The following is a 21,884-nucleotide window of genomic DNA, read 5'->3' on the forward strand; positions in this document are numbered from 1 at the left end:
CTTAGTCTTACATAAAAAACATAAAAAATATGAATCTGTTCAGTTAGTCAGCAATACTTTATTTCACGTTACACAACCCGAGCTTTTAAAATTTGATTTTGTTTCACAGCTGACCAGAAGCCAACTTGTGCTGACCTACAGTGGCTTGAAGGAACAGATGGCAGCGACCTCTGCTGTCTAAGTGCTGTTAAGTGCTGAACTGTTGGAGTGACATATGATTTCAGATTTTGGTCTGGTCTTTCCTTTTAAGGTATAGCTTTTAAAACTGACTCCGTAGTTTCAGTAAAAAGAAACTTCAACGGCTTAAAGTGGCACGTTGAAAATGTGAATTTAACAACCATTATTATTGATGCACTCGTATTTATTTCACCCTGTACATTATTATATTTTTATTTTTATGAAAATAATGAAAATAATAATGATGACGACAATATTATTATTATTATTATTATTATTATTATTATTATTATTATTATTATTATTATAAATGTAGTTTTATTTTTGTTTGTTTATATCCTTGTTCGTTTTTTATTTGCTTTTTGTTCTTCGTGTGTGTGTGTGTGTGTGTGTGTGTGTGTGTGTGTGTGTGTGTGTGTGTGTGTGTGTGTGTGTGTGTGTGTGTGTGTGTGCGTGTGTGTGTGTGTGTGTGTGTGTGTATGGACGGGGGGGGGGGGGGGGGGAGACCTTTTCTAAACACTTAAAAAAAAAAAAAAATCTTAATAAAAATGTGAATTTTAACCGAAGACTATATGTTAAATTCAAACAAATTGTTATTTACAGTCAATAATTCAAATGCCCGGAGCAACTCGACCGGAAACAAGTACGATGACATGGAGAGGGGAGGAGAAGACAAACATTTAAAAAAGGGAGCAGAAAAGACAAAGTATAACATTCACAACAACAACCAAAACAACAGCAATAACAATAATAACTCGTCAATCTTGCCTGGTTATTTTTTTTCTGGGTACGATAATGTCTCAACGAAGACAACGGCTGTCCTCCTCCCGGCCGATAGGGGGTGTTTCCTGTTGACTGTCAGTGTGGTGTGCTGTCCTCACTTGTCCCCTAAAACACTAACAGATAAAATGGCGTCCGAAGGCAGCCTAGCTGAAACCCAAGACGAGAAAGCAGCTCTGGTTGAGACGAATTTAGAACAAGGTTTAGAGCAACAATGCGATACAGTTGCAAAACAAAGCGAGTCAAAGTTGACGCTTTACCACTGGACGCAGTCTTTTAATTCTCAAAAGGTGAGTCTTGACGTTTCAGCACCACGAATCAATGGACAGCTCCCCACCAGGGCTTTAATGTACTTGCTGTTAAATGGGGAATGTTCTAGATCCATGTCACCCATTAACGGTTTTCTGAATCTTTAAAAGAGTGTTTTCATTCCACGCAGGAACATTAGTGTTTGGTTTACTGTTCAGGAGTTTCAGCTTGTTAGCAAAAGCTGCCTGTTAGAGACTTAGAGAATTTATAGTTACCTGTGTTGAGAGCAGGCTCTGTTCCTCCTTAAAGAGATCCACTATAAGAGATTCATACATAATGTTAAACAAAGGGTCATTATTTGTTTAAGTGTGACAGTACGTGTCCCTGAAAAAAAATCTGTTATTTACTTTTGTTTAAGTTTATGTGTAGTATTTACAGTTGCAAGAAAAAGTATGTGAACTGTTTAGAATTTCCTGGATTTCTGCATAAAGTGGTCATAAAACTTGTTCTGATCATCATCTAAGTCACAACAGGCAAACACAGTCTGCTTAACTAATACTACACAAACTATTTGATGTTTTCGTGTTTTTATTGAAAACAGAGTGTAAACATTTGCAGAGCAGGATGGGAAAAGTATGGAAGCAGTCATCTTCATCAAAAATCTCCTGTAGTTTCTGATCAGACCTGCACAACTGTTGGGGTGGGGACTCTGACTGAGCCACTCCAGAAAGCATATCCTGTTATGTTGAAGTCATTCTGTTGTTGATTTTCTAATGTGCTGTTTTTTAACCTCTAACAAACTCAACTTGAACTTTTTTGCCGTTTGAAGAAAATGTTGTTTTTTTTATGCCAGTTATCTCTTCATACAATACAATAAAAGAGTTACATTTGTGTGTTGCTGTCGGTAAAAAACTAAACGTTGTTGATGTACCTATGCTGCAGACATGAGCACTTTAACAGACATGTTTTTTCACAGGTGCGTCTGGCCATAGCAGAGAAAGGTCTGCGCTGTGAAGAGTATGACGTCAGCCTACCTCTTAGTGAACACAATGAGCCCTGGTTCATGCGTTTGAATCCCACTGGAGAGGTTCCAGTCCTAGTCCACAATGACAATGTCATCTGTGACCCCACACAGATCATGGACTACCTGGAGCAGAATTTCAATGAAGGTAACTTACTGATTCGATATGCTGGAGAATTCCCACAGCAGCACCATGCTGGGCTTGGACATTTATTATTTCTGTTTGTTTATTGTGTTTCCATTTGACACAAGTTTTACATTTTAAGTTGATTTTTTAGATTTGCTTTGTTTTTGTGTTTCTTTTTGTCATTGAACACTTTCTTTTGATTTTCTGTTCTTTTTGGTTTCTCTCTGCCAATCCATAATAACTCATTCAAGGGTGTCATCCAGTTGCAATGCACATAAAAGAAGAGAGAATCTGGTAAGCTTGGAACTATTTGTGCAATTAAAAGTGATCTGTGTGATTATCATCTGTTGTAACATCCAAAAAGGCATTCATAGCGTCACCCTTAAATATTCTCATTAAGACAATCTGAAAGCGTACATTGACCTCTTTTCTTCACTGGCTGCATCTCCACAGCCTCACAAAGTGTGACTCTGATTATTGCAATATTTTTTTTGTCTCTAAAGGCACTCCAAAGCTCATCCCTGAAGAAGGAAGTACATACTATCACAGAGTGCAGCACTACAGAGAGCTGCTGGACTCCCTACAGATGGATGCCTACACCCATGGCTGCCTCCTCCACCCTGAGATCACTGTGGACTCCCACATACCTGCATACGCAGCAACATGTATACGAAGTAAGACATTCAGCCTGGTCTTATCAGTTGTAAACTACTCAAGAACATTCCAAGACTTTTTTGCCATAACTGAGTCCTGTGATATTCAGCTGTCTTTTGCATAAAAGGGAAGTGTTGAAACTTTTCCGCACACTCTTTCCTAAACTAAGTTTCCTAATCATGAAAATCATAAAAACAATCAATGTATTTTTCTTTTTCTCTCCTTGATTTGTTTGTCCGACAGCACAGATTGGAAACACGCAAACTGAGCTGAAGAAACTTGCAGAGGAGAACCCAGAGCTGAAAGACGCTTATGTAGCCAAACAAAGGCGCTTGAAGGTGAGCAACTTAACTCAGCAGAGGGCCGGTTCACTGAAACTGCTGAAATGACAACCCCATGGAGAACTCTACTTTTTGGTTAGAACTGGCTAAAGACTGGACTTTGTGGAGCCTGTGTCACCATTGACTTTTCTGGGTGGTGAGGGCCAGGTAATACACTGCCCAGCCCAAAAAAAGTTGCCACCAAACAAAAAGGTCATTCACTCTAATATTTCGTTGGACCGCCCAGTGTATCAAAGATACACTGAACCTGTATGAACTGCAGTCTATAAATAGAGCCTCACACTTGTTAGGGTCCTCGGCCTGAGCAGAGGGCACCTTCTAGCAGGGCTAGAAGGTGTCCTCCGCCGAAGGCGGAGGACACTATTGTTCCTCGTCCGTTTCTTTTTAGGGTCCTCGGCCTGAGCAGAGGGCACCTTCTAGCAGGGCTAGAAGGTGTCCTCCGCCGAAGGCGGAGGACACTATTGTTCCTGCTGCGTTTCTTTTTAGGGTCCTCGGCCTGAGCAGAGGGCACCTTCTAGCAAGAGCTAGAAGGTGTCCTCGGCCGAAGGCCGAGGACACTATTGTTCCTGCTGTGTTTCTTTTTTCTTATTAGGGTCCTCGGCCTGAGCCAGGGCACCTTCTAGCAGGAGCTAGAAGGTGCCCTCGGCCGAAGGCCGAGGGCACTATTGTTCCTGCTGCGTTTCTTTTTTTTTCTTATTATTATTCCGTCCGCGCTTTGAACGCTAATTAGACCCCCTAAACATGCTCAAAAACTCACAAAAATTGGCACGCACCTCACAATTACGAAAAATTTTCGTTTGATACCAAACATGACCCCCGACATCCCATAATAATCTCTCTAGAGCCTAAAAATCTAGAAAAACCACTCAAAAACACACAAAAATGGCTCTAGCTCGGTCAAGGAATGTGGTAGAGACATGAAACCAACACCAAAACGTTCGTCTCATTGAGACGCACAAAAAATATAGGAGGTATTTTTGCGTTGCTCCAACAGGAAGCCAGCAATTTGCCCGCCAAAATAAGAGTTTTCTGAAATTTAAGCCTCTCTACAAACATTAACTTGTCAATAACCAAAAATGGTACCGGCATGAAAATTGGCTCACATGACAGACCAGACCCTGTTCTACAAAAGTTGTGGGGGAATTCGTTGTTTCGGGCCCGGTTTTCGAATGGCGAGCCCTCAAAGTCGCCGACCACGCAATGTTAACAGATGGGAGAGGAGCTTCAGTGAAGCAGTTGGGCCTCTAGACAAAAAAGTAAAAGTCGCACAGCTTTAAAAATGACATGGTTGGATTCCTCACAAAACGCTCTTCAAGAAAATCATATTTTTACACAGATTAGGTCAACATTCTGGCCTACAGGATGAGAAGTTTGTCCTTTGGGGAATTTGATCCTCCTGCACTTCTGTGATGATGTCACACACTGATTAGTAGTTCCACACAGCTGGTCACATGACTCAGCAGAGGCAACAAAGACTCTCTCCTCCATTAAAGTGCTTATTAGACCCCCTGAACATGCTCAAAAACTCACCAAAATCAGCACACACATTTCAATCATCAAACTCTTCAATATAATACCAAACATCCCATAATATTCCCTCTGTCCACATTCTGACACATTAAAACAGCCATAGCAGCCAGTAGGAATGTCCTAGAGAGATCAAACCAACATCAAAATGTTCATCTCATTAAGACAAACAAATTATTTGCTGACACCCTGACCTTTCCCAGACAGGAAGTTGGCTATTTCTCTTCAGCATTGCAGAGGATACGTTGCCATGGTATCAACTGACTCCCAGACATCCCATAATATTCTCTCAGAGCCATTAGGCTCACTTTCACCCTATGCACACCAAAACAGCCCTAACTGGGGCTAGGAATGTCGTAGAGAGATGAAACCAACGCCGAAATGTTCGTCTTATTTTGATGGACACATTGGAGGGAAAACCGGCAGGAGCCCGAGGACCCGTCTAACGCTGCTTGCAGCTTTAATTATTATTATTATTATTCCGCACTCCAGTAAATCGCTTATTAGGTCCTCTTAACAAATTTGAAAACTCACCAAAATTGGCACACACATTATGGGCGCCCAAAATTTTCGTTTAATACCAAACATGACCCCCAACATCCCATAATAAGCTCAATAGCGCCACCTAGGCACACGCTAAGGGCCCTAGCTCGGGCTAGGAATGTCGTAGAGAGATGAAACCAACACCAAAACGTTCGTGTCACCGAGCCGCAAAAATCATACGCTGCTACCCTGGACCTATCTCCAACAGGAAGCCGGCTATTTGCCTCACAAAATAAAAAAAATTTTTTTTAACCCTTTCTGCAAAAATTTTCTCCTCTGAAACCAAAAATGGTACATGCATGAAAATACCATCACATGACAGACTAGACCCTGCTCTACAAAAGTTCTGTAGGAAGTTGTTGTTTCTGGCCCGGTTTTCGAATGGCGAGCCCTCAAAGCCGCCAGCCGCTTTTGGCCGATTTAGGATTTCTCCATGTTAGCAGATGAGGAGAACCGATTTCACCTCAAAACACACATTCTACTTGTGCCGCATTTGGGCCTCTAGACAAAAAACTACAAGTCATAGAGCTTTAAAAATTACATGGTTGGATTCCTGACAAAATTGTCTACAACCATATGATATTTTTACACAGATTAAGCCAACATTGTGGCCTACAGGACAAGTAGTTTGGACGTTTCTCATAAATAAAAAATCCATTTCCAGCACTCTTCCATCTGTCTTGTGACGCATTTGTGCTTCTAGAGAAAAAAGTAAAACTCGTACAGCTTTAAAAATGCCAAAAATGGATTCCTGACAAAAATTCCTATTAACATGATATTTTTGACACAGATTGGGGTAAAATTGTGGACTCTGTGAGGATTTCTTTACATTAGATGCCTGATAAAAACTCCCTCCAGGCTCTAGTCACACTCGTGTCACGCTAATTAGAATTCCAAGCATGCAGGTGGTGATGTCATTCAGCATAGCAGAGGATACGTTGCCATGGTATCAACTGACTCCCTGACATCCCATAATATTCTCTCAGAGCCATTAGGCTCACTTCCACCCTATGCACACCAAAACAGCCCTAACTGGGGCTAGGAATGTCATAGAGAAATGAAACAAACGCCAAAATGTTCATCTGATTTTGTTGGACACATTAGAGGGAAAACCGGCAGGAGCCCGAGGACCCGTCTAATGCTGCTTGCAGCTTTAATTTTTTTTTTTTCTTATTATTCCACCCGCCCTGAGAACGCAAATTTGACCCCCTAAACATGCTCGAAAACTCACTAAAATTGGCACGCACATCAGGATCGCATGAAATTGCGATTTGATACCAAACATGACCCCCGACATCCCATAATAAGCTCAATAGCGCCACCTAGGCAAACGCTAAGGGCCCTAGCTTGGGCTAGGAATGTCGTAGAGAGATGAAACCAACACCAAAATGTTTGTGTCATCGAGACGCAAAAATCATACGCTGCTACCCTGGACCTATCTCCAACAGGAAGCCGGCAATTTGCCCGCCAAAATAAAAAAAATTTTTTTTTAAACCTTTCTGCAAAAATTAAACCCGCTGAAACCAAAAATGGTACATGCTTGAAAATACCATCACATGACAGATTAGACCCTGCTCTCCAAAAGTTGTTCAGGAAGTTGTTGTTTCGGGCCCGGTTTTCGAATGGCGAGCCCTCAAAGCTGCCGACCGCTTTTGGCCGATTTAGGATTTCTCCATGTTAGCAGATGAGGAGAAAAGATTTCAGGTCAAAACACACATTCTACTAGTGCCGCATTTGGGCCTCTAGACAAAAAACTAAAAGTCATAGAGCTTTAAAAATTACATGGTTGGATTCCTGACAAAATTGTCTACAACCATATGATATTTTTACACAGATTAAGCAAACATTGTGGCCTACAGGACAAGTAGTTCGGCCATTTCTCTAAAGTAAAAAATCCATTTCTAGCACTTTTCCAGCGCTTTTCCAGCGTTTTTGTGACGCATTTGGGCTTCTAGACAAAAAAGTATAACTCGTACAGCTTTAAAAATGCCAAAAATGGATTACTGACAAGCTCTACTATCAAATATGATATTTTTGTCACAGATTGGGGTAAAATTGTGGACTCTGTGAGGATTTCTTTACATTACATGCCTAATAAACTCTCAGTCTCCACTCTGTTTGGGGTTCTGTCACGCTAATTAGAGTTCCAAGCATGCAGCTGCTGGTGATGTCACTCAGCATAGCAGAGGATACGTTGCCATGACATCAACTGACTCCCTGACATCCCATAATATTCTCTCAGAGCCATTAGGCTCACGTCCACCCCACACACACCAAAACAGCCCTAACTGGGGCTAGGAATGTCATAGAGACATGAAACCAACGCCGAAATGTTCGTCTCATTCTGTTGGACACATTGGGGCTAATATTGTGACAGTGGGGTAAAACCGGCATGAGCCCCGAGGACCCGTCTAACGCTGCTTGCAGCTTTAATTAGGGTCCTCGGCCTGAGCCAGGGCACCTTCTAGCAAGAGCTAGAAGGTGCCCTCGGCCGAAGGCCGAGGGCACTATTGTATTTCGTCCGTTTCTTTTTTTAGGGTCCTCGGCCTGAGCAGAGGACACCTTCTAGCAGGGCTAGAAGGTGTCCTCCGCCGAAGGCGGAGGACACTATTGTTCCTGCTGCGTTTCTTTTTTATTATTCCGTCCGCGCTTTGAACGCAAATTTCACCCCCTTAACATGCTCAAAAACTCACCAAAATTGGCACGCACATTGTGACTGCCAAAAAATTTGATAAAACAAAACAAATAAAATCTGACATCCCATAATAATATCTCTACAGCCAAAAAACCTCTAAAAATCACTCAAAAACACACAAAAATGGCTCTAGCTCGGGCCAGGAGTGTGGTAGAGAGATGAAACCAACACCAAAACGTTCGTCTCATTGAGACGCACAAAAAATATAGGAGGTATTTTTGCGTAGCTCCAACAGGAAGCCAGCAATTTGCCCGCCAAAATAAGAGTTTTCTGAAATTTAAGCCTCTCTACAAACATTAACTTGTCAATAACCAAAAATGGTACCGGCATGAAAATTGGCTCACATGACAGACCAGACCCTGTTCTACAAAAGTTGTGGGGGAATTCGTTGTTTCGGGCCCGGTTTTCGAATGGCGAGCCCTCAAAGTCGCCGACCACGCAATGTTAACAGATGGGAGAGGAGCTTCAGTGAAGCAGTTGGGCCTCTAGACAAAAAAGTAAAAGTCGCACAGCTTTAAAAATGACATGGTTGGATTCCTCACAAAACGCTCTTCAAGAAAATCATATTTTTACACAGATTAGGTCAACATTCTGGCCTACAGGATGAGAAGTTTGTCCTTTGGGGAATTTGATCCTCCTGCACTTCTGTGATGATGTCACACACTGATTAGGGGTTCCACACAGCTGGTCACATGACTCAGCAGAGGCAACAATGACTCTCTCCTCCATTAAAGTGCTTATTAGACCCCCTGAACATGCTCAAAAACTCACCAAAATTGGCACACACATTTCAAGCATCAAACTCCTTAATATAATACCAAACATCCCATAATATTCCCTCTGTCCACATTCTGACACATTAAAACAGCCATAGCAGCCAGTAGGAATGTCCTAGAGGGATCAAACCAACATCAAAATGTTCATCTCATTAAGACGAACAAATTACTTGCTGACACCCTGACCTTCCCCAGACAGGAAGTTGGCTATTTCTCTTCAGCATAGCAGAGGATACGTTGCCATGGTATCAACTGACTCCCTGACATCCCATAATATTCTCTCAGAGCCATTAGGCTCACTTCTACCTATGCACAGCAAAATAGCCCTAACTGGGGCTAGGAATGTCCTAGAGAGATGAAACCACCACCAAAATGTTCGTCTTATTCTGTTGGACACAGTGGGGCCAATACCATGATAGTAGGGCAAAACCGGCATGAGCCCCGAGGACCCGTCTAACGCTGCTTGCAGCTTTAATTATTATTCCACCCGCCCCGAGAACGCAAATTAGACCCCCTGAACATGCTCAAAAACTCACCAAAATTGGCACGCACATCAGGATCGCGTGAAATTGCGTAATGATACCAAACATGACCCCCGACATCCCATAATAAGCTCAATAGCGCCACCTAGGCACACGCTAAGGGCCCTAGCTCGGGCTAGGAATGTCGTAGAGAGATGAAACCAACACCAAAATGTTCGTGTCATCGAGACGCAAAAATCATACGCTGCTACCCTGGACCTATCTCCAACAGGAAGCCGGCTATTTGCCTCACAAAATTAAAAAAAATTTTTTTTAACAATTTCTGCTAAAATTTTCTCCTCTGAAACCAAAAATGGTACAGGTTTGAGACTACCATCACATGACAGACTAGACCCTGCTCTCCAAAAGTTGTGAAGGAAGTTGTTGTTTCTGGCCCGGTTTTCGAATGGCGAGCTCTCAAAGTCGCCGACCGCTTTTGGCCGATTTAGGATTTCTCCATGTTAGCAGATGAGGAGAACCGATTTCAGGTCAAAACACACATTCTACTAGTGCCGCATTTGGGCCTCTAGACCAAAAATTAAAAGTCATAGAGCTTTAAAAATTACATGGTTGGATTCCTGACAAAATTCCCTACAACCATATGATATTTTTACACAGATTAAGCCAACATTGTGACCTACAGGACAAGTAGTTCGGCCATTTCTCTAAAATACAAAATCCATTTTGAGCACTCTTCCACCGGTGTTGTGACACATTAGGGCTTCTAGAGAAAAAAGTACAACTCGTACAGCTTTAAAAATGCCAAAAATGGATTCCTCACAAGCTCTACTATCAAATATGATATTTTTGACACAGATTGGGGTAAAATTATGGACTCTGTGAGGACTTCTTTACATTACATGCCTGATAAACTCTCAGTCTCCACTCTGTTTGGGGTTCTGTCACGCTAATTAGAATTCCAAGCATGCAGCAGGTGATGTCATTCAGCACAGCAGAGGATACGTTGCCATGGTATCAACTGACTCCCAGACATCCCATAATATTCTCTCAGAGCCATTAGGCTCACTTTCACCCTATGCACACCAAAACAGCCCTAACTGGGGCTAGGAATGTCGTAGAGAGATGAAACCAACGCCGAAATGTTCGTCTTATTTTGATGGACACATTGGAGGGAAAACCGGCAGGAGCCCGAGGACCCGTCTAACGCTGCTTGCAGCTTTAATTTTCTTATTATTCCGCCCCGTCAATGAACGCTAATTTGACCCCCTAAACATGCTCAAAAACTCACCAAAATTGGCACACACATCAGGATCGCGTGAAATTGCAATTTGATACCAAACATGACCCCCTACATCCCATAATAAGCTCAATAGCGCCACCTAGGTACACGCTAAGGGCCCTAGCTCGGGCTAGGAATGTGGTAGAGAGATGAAACCAACACCAAAACGCTCGTGTCATCGAGACGCAAAAATCATACGCTGCTACCCTGGACCTATCTCCAACAGGTAGCCGGCTATTTGCCTCACAAAATAAAAATTATTTTTTTTTAACCCTTTCTGCAAAAATTTTCTCCTCTGAAACCAAAAATGGTACAGGTTTGAGACTACCATCACATGACAGACCAGACCCTGCTCTACAAAAGTTGTGAAGGAAGTTGTTGTTTCGGGCCCGGTTTTCGAATGGCGAGCCCTCAAAGTCGCAGACCGCTTTTGGCCAATTTAGGATTTCTCCATGTTAGCAGATGAGGAGAAGAGATTTCAGGTCAAAACACTCACTACTAGTACTTCTACTAGTGCCGCATTTGGGCCTCTAGACAAAAAACTAAAAGTCATAGAGCTTTACAAATTACATGGTTGGATTCCTGACAAATTTTCCTACAACCATATGATATTTTTACACAGATTAAGCCAACATTGTGGCCTACAGGACAAGTAGTTCAGACATGTCTCTAAAATACCAAAATCCATTTTGAGCACTCTTCCACTGGTGTTGTGACACATTAGGGCTTCTAGAGAAAAAAGTATAACTCGTAGAGCTTTAAAAATGCCAAAAATGGATTCCTGACAAAACCTACTATCAAATATGATATCTTTGGCACAGATTGGGGTAAAATTGTGGACTCTGTGAGGATTTCTTTACATTAGGTGGCTGATAAACTCCCCCTCCAGCCTCCAGTCACACTCGTGTCACGCTAATTAGAATTCCAAGCATGCAGGTGGTGATGTCATTCAGCATAGCAGAGGATACGTTGCCATGGTATCAACTGACTCCCTGACATCCCATAATATTCTCTCAGAGCCATTAGGCTCACTTCCACCCTATGCACACCAAAACAGCCCTAACTGAGGCTAGGAATGTCGTAGAGAGTTGAAACGAACGCCAAAATGTTCGTCTGATTTTGTTTGACACATTGGAGGGAAAACCGGCAGGAGCCCGAGGACCCGTCTAACGCTGCTTGCAGCTTTAATTAGGGTCCTCGGCCTGAGCCAGGGCACCTTCTAGCAAGGCTAGAAGGTGCCCTCGGCCGAAGGCCGAGGGCACTATTGTTCCTGCTGCGTTTCTTTCTTATTATTATTATTATTCCGCACTCCAGTAAATCGCTTATTAGGTCCACTTAACATATTCAAAAACTCACCAAAATTGGCACACACATTATGGGCGCCCAAAATTTACGTTTGATACCAAACATGACCACCGCCATCCCATAATAATCTCTCTAGAGCCAAAAAACCTCTAAAAACCACTCAAAAACACACAAAAATGGCTCTAGCTCGGTCCAGGAATGTGGTAGAGAGATGAAACCAACACCAAAACGTTCATCTCATTGAGACGCACAAAAAATATAGGAGGTATTTTCGCGTAGCTCCAACAGGAAGCCGGCAATTTGCCCGCCAAAATAAGAGTTTTCAGAATTTTTTGCCTTTCTACAAACATTAACTCCCCTGGAACCAAAAATGGTACTGGCATGAAAAGTGGCTCACATGACAGACCAGACCCTGTTCTACAAAAGTTGTAGGGGAAGTTGTTGTTTCGGGCCCGGTTTTCGAATGGCGAGCCCTCAAAGTTGCCGACCACGCAATGTTAACAGATGGGAGAGGAGCCCTAGGTGAAGCAGTTGGGCCTCTAGACAAAAAAGTAAAAGTCGCACAGCTTTAAAAATGACATGGTTGGATTCCTCACAAAATGTCATACCAGAAATCAATGTTTTAACACCGATTAGGTCAACATTCTGGCCTAGAGGATGAGAAGTTTGTCCCTTTTTTGGGATCCTCCCCTTGGGCTGCTGCATTCCTGTGATGATGTCACCCACTAATTAGGAGTTCCAAGCATGCAGCTGCTGGTGATGTCACTCAGCTTAGCAGAGGATACGTTACCATGGTATCAACTGACTCCCTGACATCCCATAATATTCTCTCAGAGCCATTAGGCTCACTTCCACCTATGCACAGCAAAACAGCCCTAACTGAGGCTAGGAATGTCGTAGAGAGATGAAACAAACGCCGAAATGTTCGTCTCATTTTGTTGGACACATTGGAGGGAAAACCGGCATGAGCCCGAGGACCCGTCTAATGCTGCTTGCAGCTTTAATTAGGGTCCTCGGCCTGAGCCAGGGCACCTTCTAGCAAGGGCTAGAAGGTGCCCTCGGCCGAAGGCCGAGGGCACTATTGTATTCCGTCCGTTTCTTTTTTCTTATTATTCCACAGGCTCCGAAAACGCAAATTAGACCTGCTTAACATACTCAAAAACTCACCAAAATTGGCACGCACCTCACAATTGCGAAAAATTGCGTAATGATACCAAACATGACCCCCGACATCCCATAATAAGCTCAATAGCGCCACCTAGGCACACGCTAAGGGCCCTAGCTCGGGCTAGGAATGTCGTAGAGAGATGAAACCAACACCAAAACGCTCGTGTCATCGAGACGCAAAAATCATACACTGCTACCCTGGACCTATCTCTAACAGGAAGCCGGCTATTTGCCTCACAAAATAAAAAAATTTTTTTTTTAACCCTTTCTGCTAAAATTTTCTCCTCTGAAACCAAAAATGGTACAGGTTTGAGACTACCATCACATGACAGACCAGACCCTGCTCTACAAAAGTTGTGAAGGAAGTTGTTGTTTCGGGCCCGGTTTTCGAATGGCGAGCCCTCAAAGTCGCCGACCGCTTTTGGCCAATTTAGGATTTCTCCATGTTAGCAGATGAGGAGAACAGATTTCAGGTCAAAACACTCACTACTAGTACTTCTACTAGTGTCGCATTTGGGCCTCTAGACAAAAAACTAAAAGTCATAGAGCTTTAAAAATTACATGGTTGGATTCCTGACAAAATTCTCTACAACCATATGATATTTTTACACAGATTAAGCCAACATTGTGGCCTACAGGACAAGTAGTGCGGACGTTTCTCTAAAATAAAAAATCCATTTCCAGCACTCTTCCATCTGTCTTGTGACGCATTTGTGCTTCTAGAGAAAAAAGTAAAACTCGTACAGCTTTAAAAATGCCAAAAATGGATTCCTCACAAGCCCTTCTATCAAAGATGATATTTTTGACACAGATTGGGGTAAAATTGTGGACTCTGTGAGGATTTCTTTACATTAGATGCCTGATAAAAACTCCCTCCAGGCACTAGTCACACTCGTGTCACGCTAATTAGAATTCCAAGCATGCAGGTGGTGATGTCATTCAGCCTAGCAGAGGATACGTTGCCATGGTATCAACTGACTCCCTGACATCCCATAATATTCTCTCAGAGCCATTAGGCTCACTTCCACCCTATGCACACCAAAACAGCCCTAACTGGGGCTAGGAATGTCATAGAGAAATGAAACAAACGCCAAAATGTTCATCTGATTTTGTTGGACACATTAGAGGGAAAACCGGCAGGAGCCCGAGGACCCGTCTAACGCTGCTTGCAGCTTTAATTTTTAGGGTCCTCGGCCAACGGAAGAGGGCACCTTCTAGCAAGCTAGAAGGTGCCCTCGGCCGAAGGCCGAGGGCACTATTGTTCCTGCTGCGTTTCTTTTTTTTTTTTTTTCTTATTATTATTCCGTCCGCGCTTTGAACGCTAATTAGACCCCCTAAACATGCTCAAAAACTCACCAAAATTGGCACGCACCCCTGAATCGTGAAAAATTTTCGTTTAATACCAAACATGACCCCTGACATCCCATAATAAGCTCAATAGCGCCACCTAGGCACACGCTAAGGGCCCTAGCTCGGGCTAGGAATGTCGTAGAGAGATGAAACCAACACCAAAACGCTCGTGTCATCGAGACGCAAAAATCATACGCTGCTACCCTGGACCTATCTCCAACAGGAAGCCGGCTATTTGTCTCACAAAATAAAAAAAAATTTTTTTTAACCCTTTCAGCAAAAATTTTCTCCTCTGAAACCAAAAATGGTACAGGTTTGAGACTACGATCACATGACAGACCAGACCCTGCTCTACAAAAGTTGTGAAGGAAGTTGTTGTTTTGGGCCCGGTTTTCGAATGGCGAGCCCTCAAAGTCGCCGACCGCTTTTGGCCAATTCAGGATTTCTCCATGTTAGCAGATGAGGAGAACAGATTTCAGGTCAAAACACTCACTACTAGTACTTCTACTAGTGCCGCATTTGGGCCTCTAGACAAAAAACTAAAAGTCATACAGCTTCAAAAATGACATGATTGGATTCCTGACAAAATTCCCTGCAACCATATGATATTTTTACACACATTAAGCCAACATTGTGGCCTACAGGACAAGTAGTTTGGACGTTTCTCATAAATAAAAAATCCATTTCCAGCACTCTTCCATCTGTCTTGTGACGCATTTGTGCTTCTAGAGAAAAAAGTAAAACTCGTACAGCTTTAAAAATGCCAAAAATGGATTCCTCACAAGCCCTTCTATCAAATATGATATTTTTGACACAGATTGGGGTAAAATTGTGGACTCTGTGAGGATTTCTTTACATTAGATGGCTGATAAACTCTCAGTCTCCACTCTGTTTGGGGTTCTGTCACGCTAATTACAGTTCAACTCATGCAGGTGGTGATGTCATTCAGCCTAGCAGAGGGATACGTTGCCATGGTATCAACTGACTCCCTGACATCCCATAATATTATCTCAGAGCCATAAGGCTCACTTCAAGCCTACACACACCAAAACAGCCCTAACTGGGGCTAGGAATGTCGTAGACAGATGAAACCAACGCCGAAATGTTCGTCTTATTTTGTTGGACACATTGGAGGGAAAACCGGCAGGAGCCCGAGGACCCGTCTAACGCTGCTTGCAGCTTTAATTTCTTATTATTCCGCCCCGTCAATGAACGCTAATTTGACCCCCTAAACATGCTCAAAAACTCACCAAAATTGGCACACACATCAGGATCGCGTGAAATTGCAATTTGATACCAAACATGACCCCCTACATCCCATAATAAGCTCAATAGCGCCACCTAGGCACACGCTAAGAGCCCTAGCTCGGGCTAGGAATGTCGTAGAGAGATGAAACCAACACCAAAATGCTCGTGTCATCGAGACGCAAAAATCATACGCTGCTACCCTGGACCTATCTCCAACAGGAAGCCGGCTATTTGCCTCACAAAATTAAAAAAAAAATTTTTTAACCCTTTCTGCAAAAATTTTCTCCACTGAAACCAAAAATGGTACAGGTATGAAAATTGCATCACATGACAGACCAGACCCTGCTCTACAAAAGTTGTGAAGGAAGTTGTTGTTTCGGGCCCGGTTTTCGAATGGCGAGCCCTCAAAGTCGCCGACCGCTTTTGGCCAATTCAGGATTTCTCCATGTTAGCAGATGAGGAGAACCGATTTCACCTCAAAACACACATTCTACTAGTGTCGCATTTGGGCCTCTAGACCAAAAACTACAAGTCATAGAGCTTTAAAAATGACATGGTTGGATTCCTGACAAAATTCCCTACAACCATATGATATTTTTACACAGATTAAGCCAACATTGTGACCTACAGGACAAGTAGTTTGGACGTTTCTCATAAATAAAAAATCCATTTCCAGCACTCTTCCATCTGTCTTGTGACGCATTTGTGCTTCTAGAGAAAAAAGTAAAACTCGTACAGCTTTAAAAATGCCAAAAATGGATTCCTGACAAAAATTCCTATCAACATGATATTTTTGACACAGATTGGGGTAAAATTGTGGACTCTGTGAGGATTTCTTTACATTAGATGGCTGATAAACTCCACCTCTTCACTCTGATCACACTAGTGTCACGCTAATTAGAATTCCAAGCATGCAGCAGGTGATGTCATTCAGCATAGCAGAGGATACGTTGCCATGGTATCAACTGACTCCCTGACATCCCATAATATTCTCTCAGAGCCATAAGGCTCACTTCCAGCCTACACACACCAAAACAGCCCTAACTGGGGCTAGGAATTTCGTAGAGAGATGAAACAAACGCCAAAATGTTCATCTCGTTTTGTGGACACATTGGAGGGAAAACCGGCAGGAGCCCGAGGACCCGTCTAACGCTGCTTGCAGCTTTAATTTTTTCTTATTATTCCGCACCGTCTTTGAACGCAAATTAGACCTGCTAAACATACTCAAAAACTCACCAAAATTGGCACGCACCTCACAATTGCAAAAAATTGCGTAATGATACCAAACATGACCACCTACATCCCATAATAAGCTCAACAGCGCCACCTAGGCACACGCTAAGAGCCCTAGCTCGGGCTAGGAATGTCGTAGAGAGATGAAACCAACACCAAAACGCTCGTGTCATCGAGACGCAAAAATCATACGCTGCTACCCTGGACCTATCTCCAACAGGAAGCCGGCTATTTGCCTCACAAAATTAAAAAAAAATTTTTTGTAACCCTTTCTGCAAAAATTTTCTCCCCTGAAACAGAAAATTGTACAGGTATGAAAATTGCTTCACATGACAGACCAGACCCTGCTCTCCAAAAGTTGTGAAGGAAGTTGTTGTTTCGGGCCCGGTTTTCGAATGGCGAGCCCTCAAAGTCGCCGACCGCTTTTGGCCAATTTAGGATTTCTCCATGTTAGCAGATGAGGAGAACAGATTTCAGGTCAAAACACTCACTACTAGTACTTCTACTAGTGCCGCATTTGGGCCTCTAGACAAAAAACTAAAAGTCATAGAGCTTTAAAAATTACATGGTTGGATTCCTGACAAAATTCCCTACAACCATATGATATTTTTACACAGATTAAGCCAACATTGTGACCTACAGGACAAGTAGTTTGGACGTTTCTCATAAATAAAAAATCCATTTCCAGCACTCTTCCATCTGTCTTGTGACGCATTTGTGCTTCTAGAGAAAAAAGTAAAACTCGTACAGCTTTAAAAATGCCAAAAATGGATTCCTGACAAAAATTCCTATCAACATGATATTTTTGACACAGATTGGGGTAAAATTGTGGACTCTGTGAGGATTTCTTTACATTAGATGCCTGATAAAAACTCCCTCCAGCCTCTAGTCACACTCGTGTCACGCTAATTAGAATTCCATGCAGCAGCTGGTGATGTCACTCAGCTTAGCAGAGGATACGTTGCCATGGTATCAACTGACTCCCTGACATCCCATAATATTCTCTCAGAGCCATTAGGCTCACTTCCACCCTATGCACACCAAAACAGCCCTAACTGGGGCTAGGAATGTCGTAGAGAGATGAAACAAACACCAAAATGTTCGTCTCATTTCTTTGGACACATTGGAGGGAAAACCGGCAGGAGCCCGAGGACCCGTCTAATGCTGCTTGCAGCTTTAATTTTTTCTTTTTCCCTCCTCCAGTAAATCGCTTATTAGAACCCCTAAACATATTCAAAAACTCACCAAAATTGGCACACAGGTTCTATGTGCCCAAAATTTTCGTTTAATACCAAACATGACCCCCCACATCCCATAATAAGCTCTATAGCGCCACCTAGGCACACGCTAAGGGCCCTAGCTCGGGCTAGGAATGTCGTAGAGAGATGAAACCAACACCAAAACGCTCGTGTCATCGAGACGCAAAAATCATACGCTGCTACCCTGGACCTATCTCCAACAAGAAGCCGGCTATTTGCCTCACAAAATTTAAAAAAATTTTTTTTAACCCTTTCTGCAAAAATTTTCTCCTCTCAAACCAAAAATGGTACAGGTTTGAGACTACCATCACATGACAGACTAGACCCTGCTCTACAAAAGTTGTGAAGGAAGTTGTTGTTTCGGGCCCGGTTTTCGAATGGCGAGCCCTCAAAGTCGCCGACCGCTTTTGGCCAATTCAGGATTTCTCCATGTTAGCAGATGAGGAGAACAGATTTCAGGTCAAAACACTCACTACTAGTACTTCTACTAGTGCCGCATTTGGGCCTTTAGACAAAAAACTAGAAGTCATAGAGCTTTAAAAATTACATGGTTGGATTCCTGACAAAATTCCCTACAACCATGTGATATTTTTACACAGATTAAGCCAACATTGTGGCCTACAGGACAAGTAGTTCGGCCGTTTCTCTAAAATTCAAAATCCATTTCTAGCACTTTTCCAGCGTTTTAGTGACGCATTTGGGCTTCTAGACAAAAAAGTATAACTCGTACAGCTTTAAAAATGCCAAAGATGGATTCCTGACAAGCTCTTCTATCAAATACGATATTTCTGACACAGATTGGGATAAAATTGGGGACTCTGTGAGGATTTCTTTACATTAGGTGCCTGATAAACTCTCAGTCTCCACTCTGTTTGGGGTTCTGTCACGCTAATTAGAACTCCAAGCATGCAGCAGGTGATGTCATTCAGCACAGCAGAGGATACGTTGCCATGGTATCAACTGAGTCCCCAACATCCCATAATATTCTCTCAGAACCACAAGGCTCACTTCCACCTATGCACACCAAAACAGCCCTAACTGGGGCTAGGAAGGTCGTAGAGAGATGAAACCAACGCCGAAATGTTCGTCTTATTTTGATGGACACATTGGAGGGAAAACCGGCAGGAGCCCGAGGACCCGTCTAATGCTGCTTGCAGCTTTAATTTTCTTAGTGCTTTGTTTTAGCTAACATGAAATGACAAGAATTTAAAGAGAATTTAAGTAAACAATCAGTGTCGCAACCTTTTTATGTATCACTCAGTTTAACAGCCCGTTAATAATATGTAAATCCTTGTTTTTCCATGGTATGAGTTTATAGTGTCTAATGAAATAAAACTGATTAGTTCATGAAAATGTTTCTGCAGTCTAAGCTGTTTGATCATGACAATATGAAGTACCTGAAGAAGCTTCTGGATGAACTGGAGAGTGTGATGGACCAGGTGGAGACTGAGTTACAGAGGAGGGTTGAAGAAACACCAGGTACACAACCACAATCGCTCATCATCCAGCAGCTATTGAGCAAAACAATACAATATATTTTTAGAAGGCAGAATTTCCGTTGTGTGTTTCTATGACTCTCACACTCTGTTCATTTCTGTGTCTTGTAGAAGAAGGCAGTCAGTCCTGGCTGTGTGGTGAGTTCTTCAGCATGGCTGACGTCTCTCTTGCTGTCACCCTACACCGCCTCAAGTTCCTTGGCCTCTCTCGTCGCTACTGGGGCAACGGGAACCGCGTGAACCTGGAGACATACTATGAGCGTGTGGTGGAGCGGCCAGCTTTCAGGAGAGTGCTCAGCCACGTCAACAACATCCTGATCTCTGCTGTGCTTCCTGTGGCGTTTCGCGTGGCCAGGAAGAATGCACCGGTGATTGTCGGCACCACTCTGTTGATTGGTATCCTCGGAGGAGCCACTTACCTTGCTTTCCTGTACATGAAGAAGAGGCTGACTGTCACCTGCTGAGGTGGCTGAGCGCGGTTTGTGTAGACTGAAAGGAGACAAAGATAAAGAGAAGCAGAGTTATATAAGAAATGTCGACTACATCATGGTTACATTTGTGAAGAGTTGAACAACTCCTGATTGTGACTGCTGAAATAGGATCACTTAAATGAGCATTTTTACATGTTTTCACAGTTTACTTTTTAATCACTTAAACCAAATATGTGTTTTTGTTGCTCTTAAAGGTAAGACGCTAATTCCAGACAGCACTGTTTTCAATAAGGTTACAAGTATGGATGAATTAGATGTGCAGTTTTCTTTATAACCCATATGACAACACATTAATTCACTTCTTGACTGCTTGTCAATGAAGAGAAATGAATGGATTCTGCACACCACAAATAGCAAAATGGAAGTGTACTGAAATTAATGGAAATAAATAGTTGGCTGGAGGAAAAACAAATCTATAATGTGAATTATTTTTGAAGCTTTCAGAGTGAATCTTAGGCACATCCATCTTTAGGTAACAAAAAATATCTTTGTGGGTCTTATGATTATTATTCAGGCTAATGTGTTTAATTTTCCCAATATGTGTTTTTTTATTTCTTATTTTACATATGTTCAAAGGACACGAGAGGCCCGCAACCTGTTTTCTGTGATGAAGCTGCTAAAATACTATACACCAAAACTTGTCTCCACATTTGATTTTTGACCTATAGGAGCTCTTGTACTTGCATATATACCCCTGGTGTACTTTATGACTGTTGAATGGTAATTTGAAATGATCCATCTAGCAAAAGTTGAATAAATACTTCGAGGTCTCCATAATTCATAATGTCTGTTAAAAATTAAACTGCTCCCAAACATCCTGCAGTGTTTCCCGTGACTTGGATTTCAAATGCAATTAAAAAGAACTAAATCAGCACAATTTATGAGGCTATATTTTATCCTAGCGTTTAGGATATTACATTCAGTCATCACGTTTGCCAGGGTCTGGATGTAAGTCAACACCCACTCGTTTGCCCAGTCACAACCTGAAGGCCAACACTGACATTTAACACATGCTCAGCTCCAAGGGAAACCCCCCCTCCATCACGTGAGCTCAGCCTCACATAAAGCACAGACCGACCTGCTGGATCTTTCAACAAAGTCTGGCCTTTGTTTTTCAGGGTCCAGAGGGCTGAGTTTTGTGGCTGTTAAAGAAAATGCCTCACACGTGTTAAAGCCGCATGTGAGGTGAGCTGTCAAAGGCCCCAAAAGCTCGTACTGGTGTGTCAGCTCTGGAAAATCGTACCCCTGCAAATGGCAACCAAAATGACATCATTTTTCTTTCAGGGATGTGTCACCAGGGTGACACTTTAAGGGATAACTGTCAAAGTCATAAATAAAGTGGAAGTATACAAATTCGACTGTTTTTCACTGACAGAGTGAGAGAACTTCAAGATAGGTTTGGGGTATGTGCAAGTTTGGAAACTGAATTAGAATTCAACATAAACTCACTGATGGGTGAAGACAGAGGGTAATCTGGAGTAATTTCACAACAGGAATACTATTGAATAACTTTGAGTGACAGGATAGGCTTGTTTATGTTTCTTAGGATGTGAATCTGCAAAGGTCCTGAATTAATTTTGTCAAATTATGAAGAAAGCACGTCATAAAAAGTCTTTTTTTTCCCTGACAGATCAAAGATGTTTGACAGCACTTTAACTGAGATATGCCTGAAAAATGGTGTTTG

General features: G+C 42.5%; 2 protein-coding genes across 2 annotated transcripts in view; one reads left to right on the plus strand and one right to left on the minus strand.

Annotated features, from left to right (window-relative positions):
* The window catches only part of LOC141807391 (junctophilin-1-like), a 47,295-nt gene extending 46,201 nt beyond the window's left edge, over window positions 1–1,094 (minus strand). Inside the window, exon 1 of the mRNA XM_074693362.1 lies at window positions 946–1,094. The gene's annotated coding sequence lies outside the window, so the exon portion shown is untranslated. The remainder of the gene's footprint in view (window positions 1–945) is intronic.
* gdap1 (ganglioside induced differentiation associated protein 1) lies at window positions 1,086–21,250 on the plus strand. Its single transcript, XM_074693363.1, has 6 exons — window positions 1,086–1,247; window positions 2,183–2,375; window positions 2,858–3,028; window positions 3,252–3,346; window positions 19,578–19,692; window positions 19,821–21,250. Exons 1-6 carry the CDS (start codon window positions 1,086–1,088, stop codon window positions 20,171–20,173), a joined length of 1,089 nt encoding a protein of 362 aa, XP_074549464.1. The 3' UTR covers window positions 20,174–21,250.
* Window positions 21,251–21,884: the final 634 nt, after the last annotated feature.

The sequence above is a fragment of the Halichoeres trimaculatus genome, unplaced genomic scaffold, assembly GCF_033239565.1.
Source record: "Halichoeres trimaculatus isolate MK-OKI-2021-1 unplaced genomic scaffold, fHalTri1.1 fHalTri1_scaffold_18, whole genome shotgun sequence".
Taxonomy (NCBI): Eukaryota; Metazoa; Chordata; class Actinopteri; order Labriformes; family Labridae; genus Halichoeres; species Halichoeres trimaculatus.

Bases quoted from the DNA above. Each gene is read 5' to 3' on its own strand.
- gdap1 (XM_074693363.1), top strand. From the start codon at position 1,086: ATGGCGTCCGAAGGCAGCCTAGCTGAAACCCAAGACGAGAAAGCAGCT. The intron at 1,248-2,182 runs GTGAGTCTTGAC...GTTTTTTCACAG, and splicing joins AGTCTTTTAATTCTCAAAAG to GTGCGTCTGGCCATAGCAGA. The intron at 3,029-3,251 runs GTAAGACATTCA...TTTGTCCGACAG, and splicing joins CGCAGCAACATGTATACGAA to CACAGATTGGAAACACGCAA.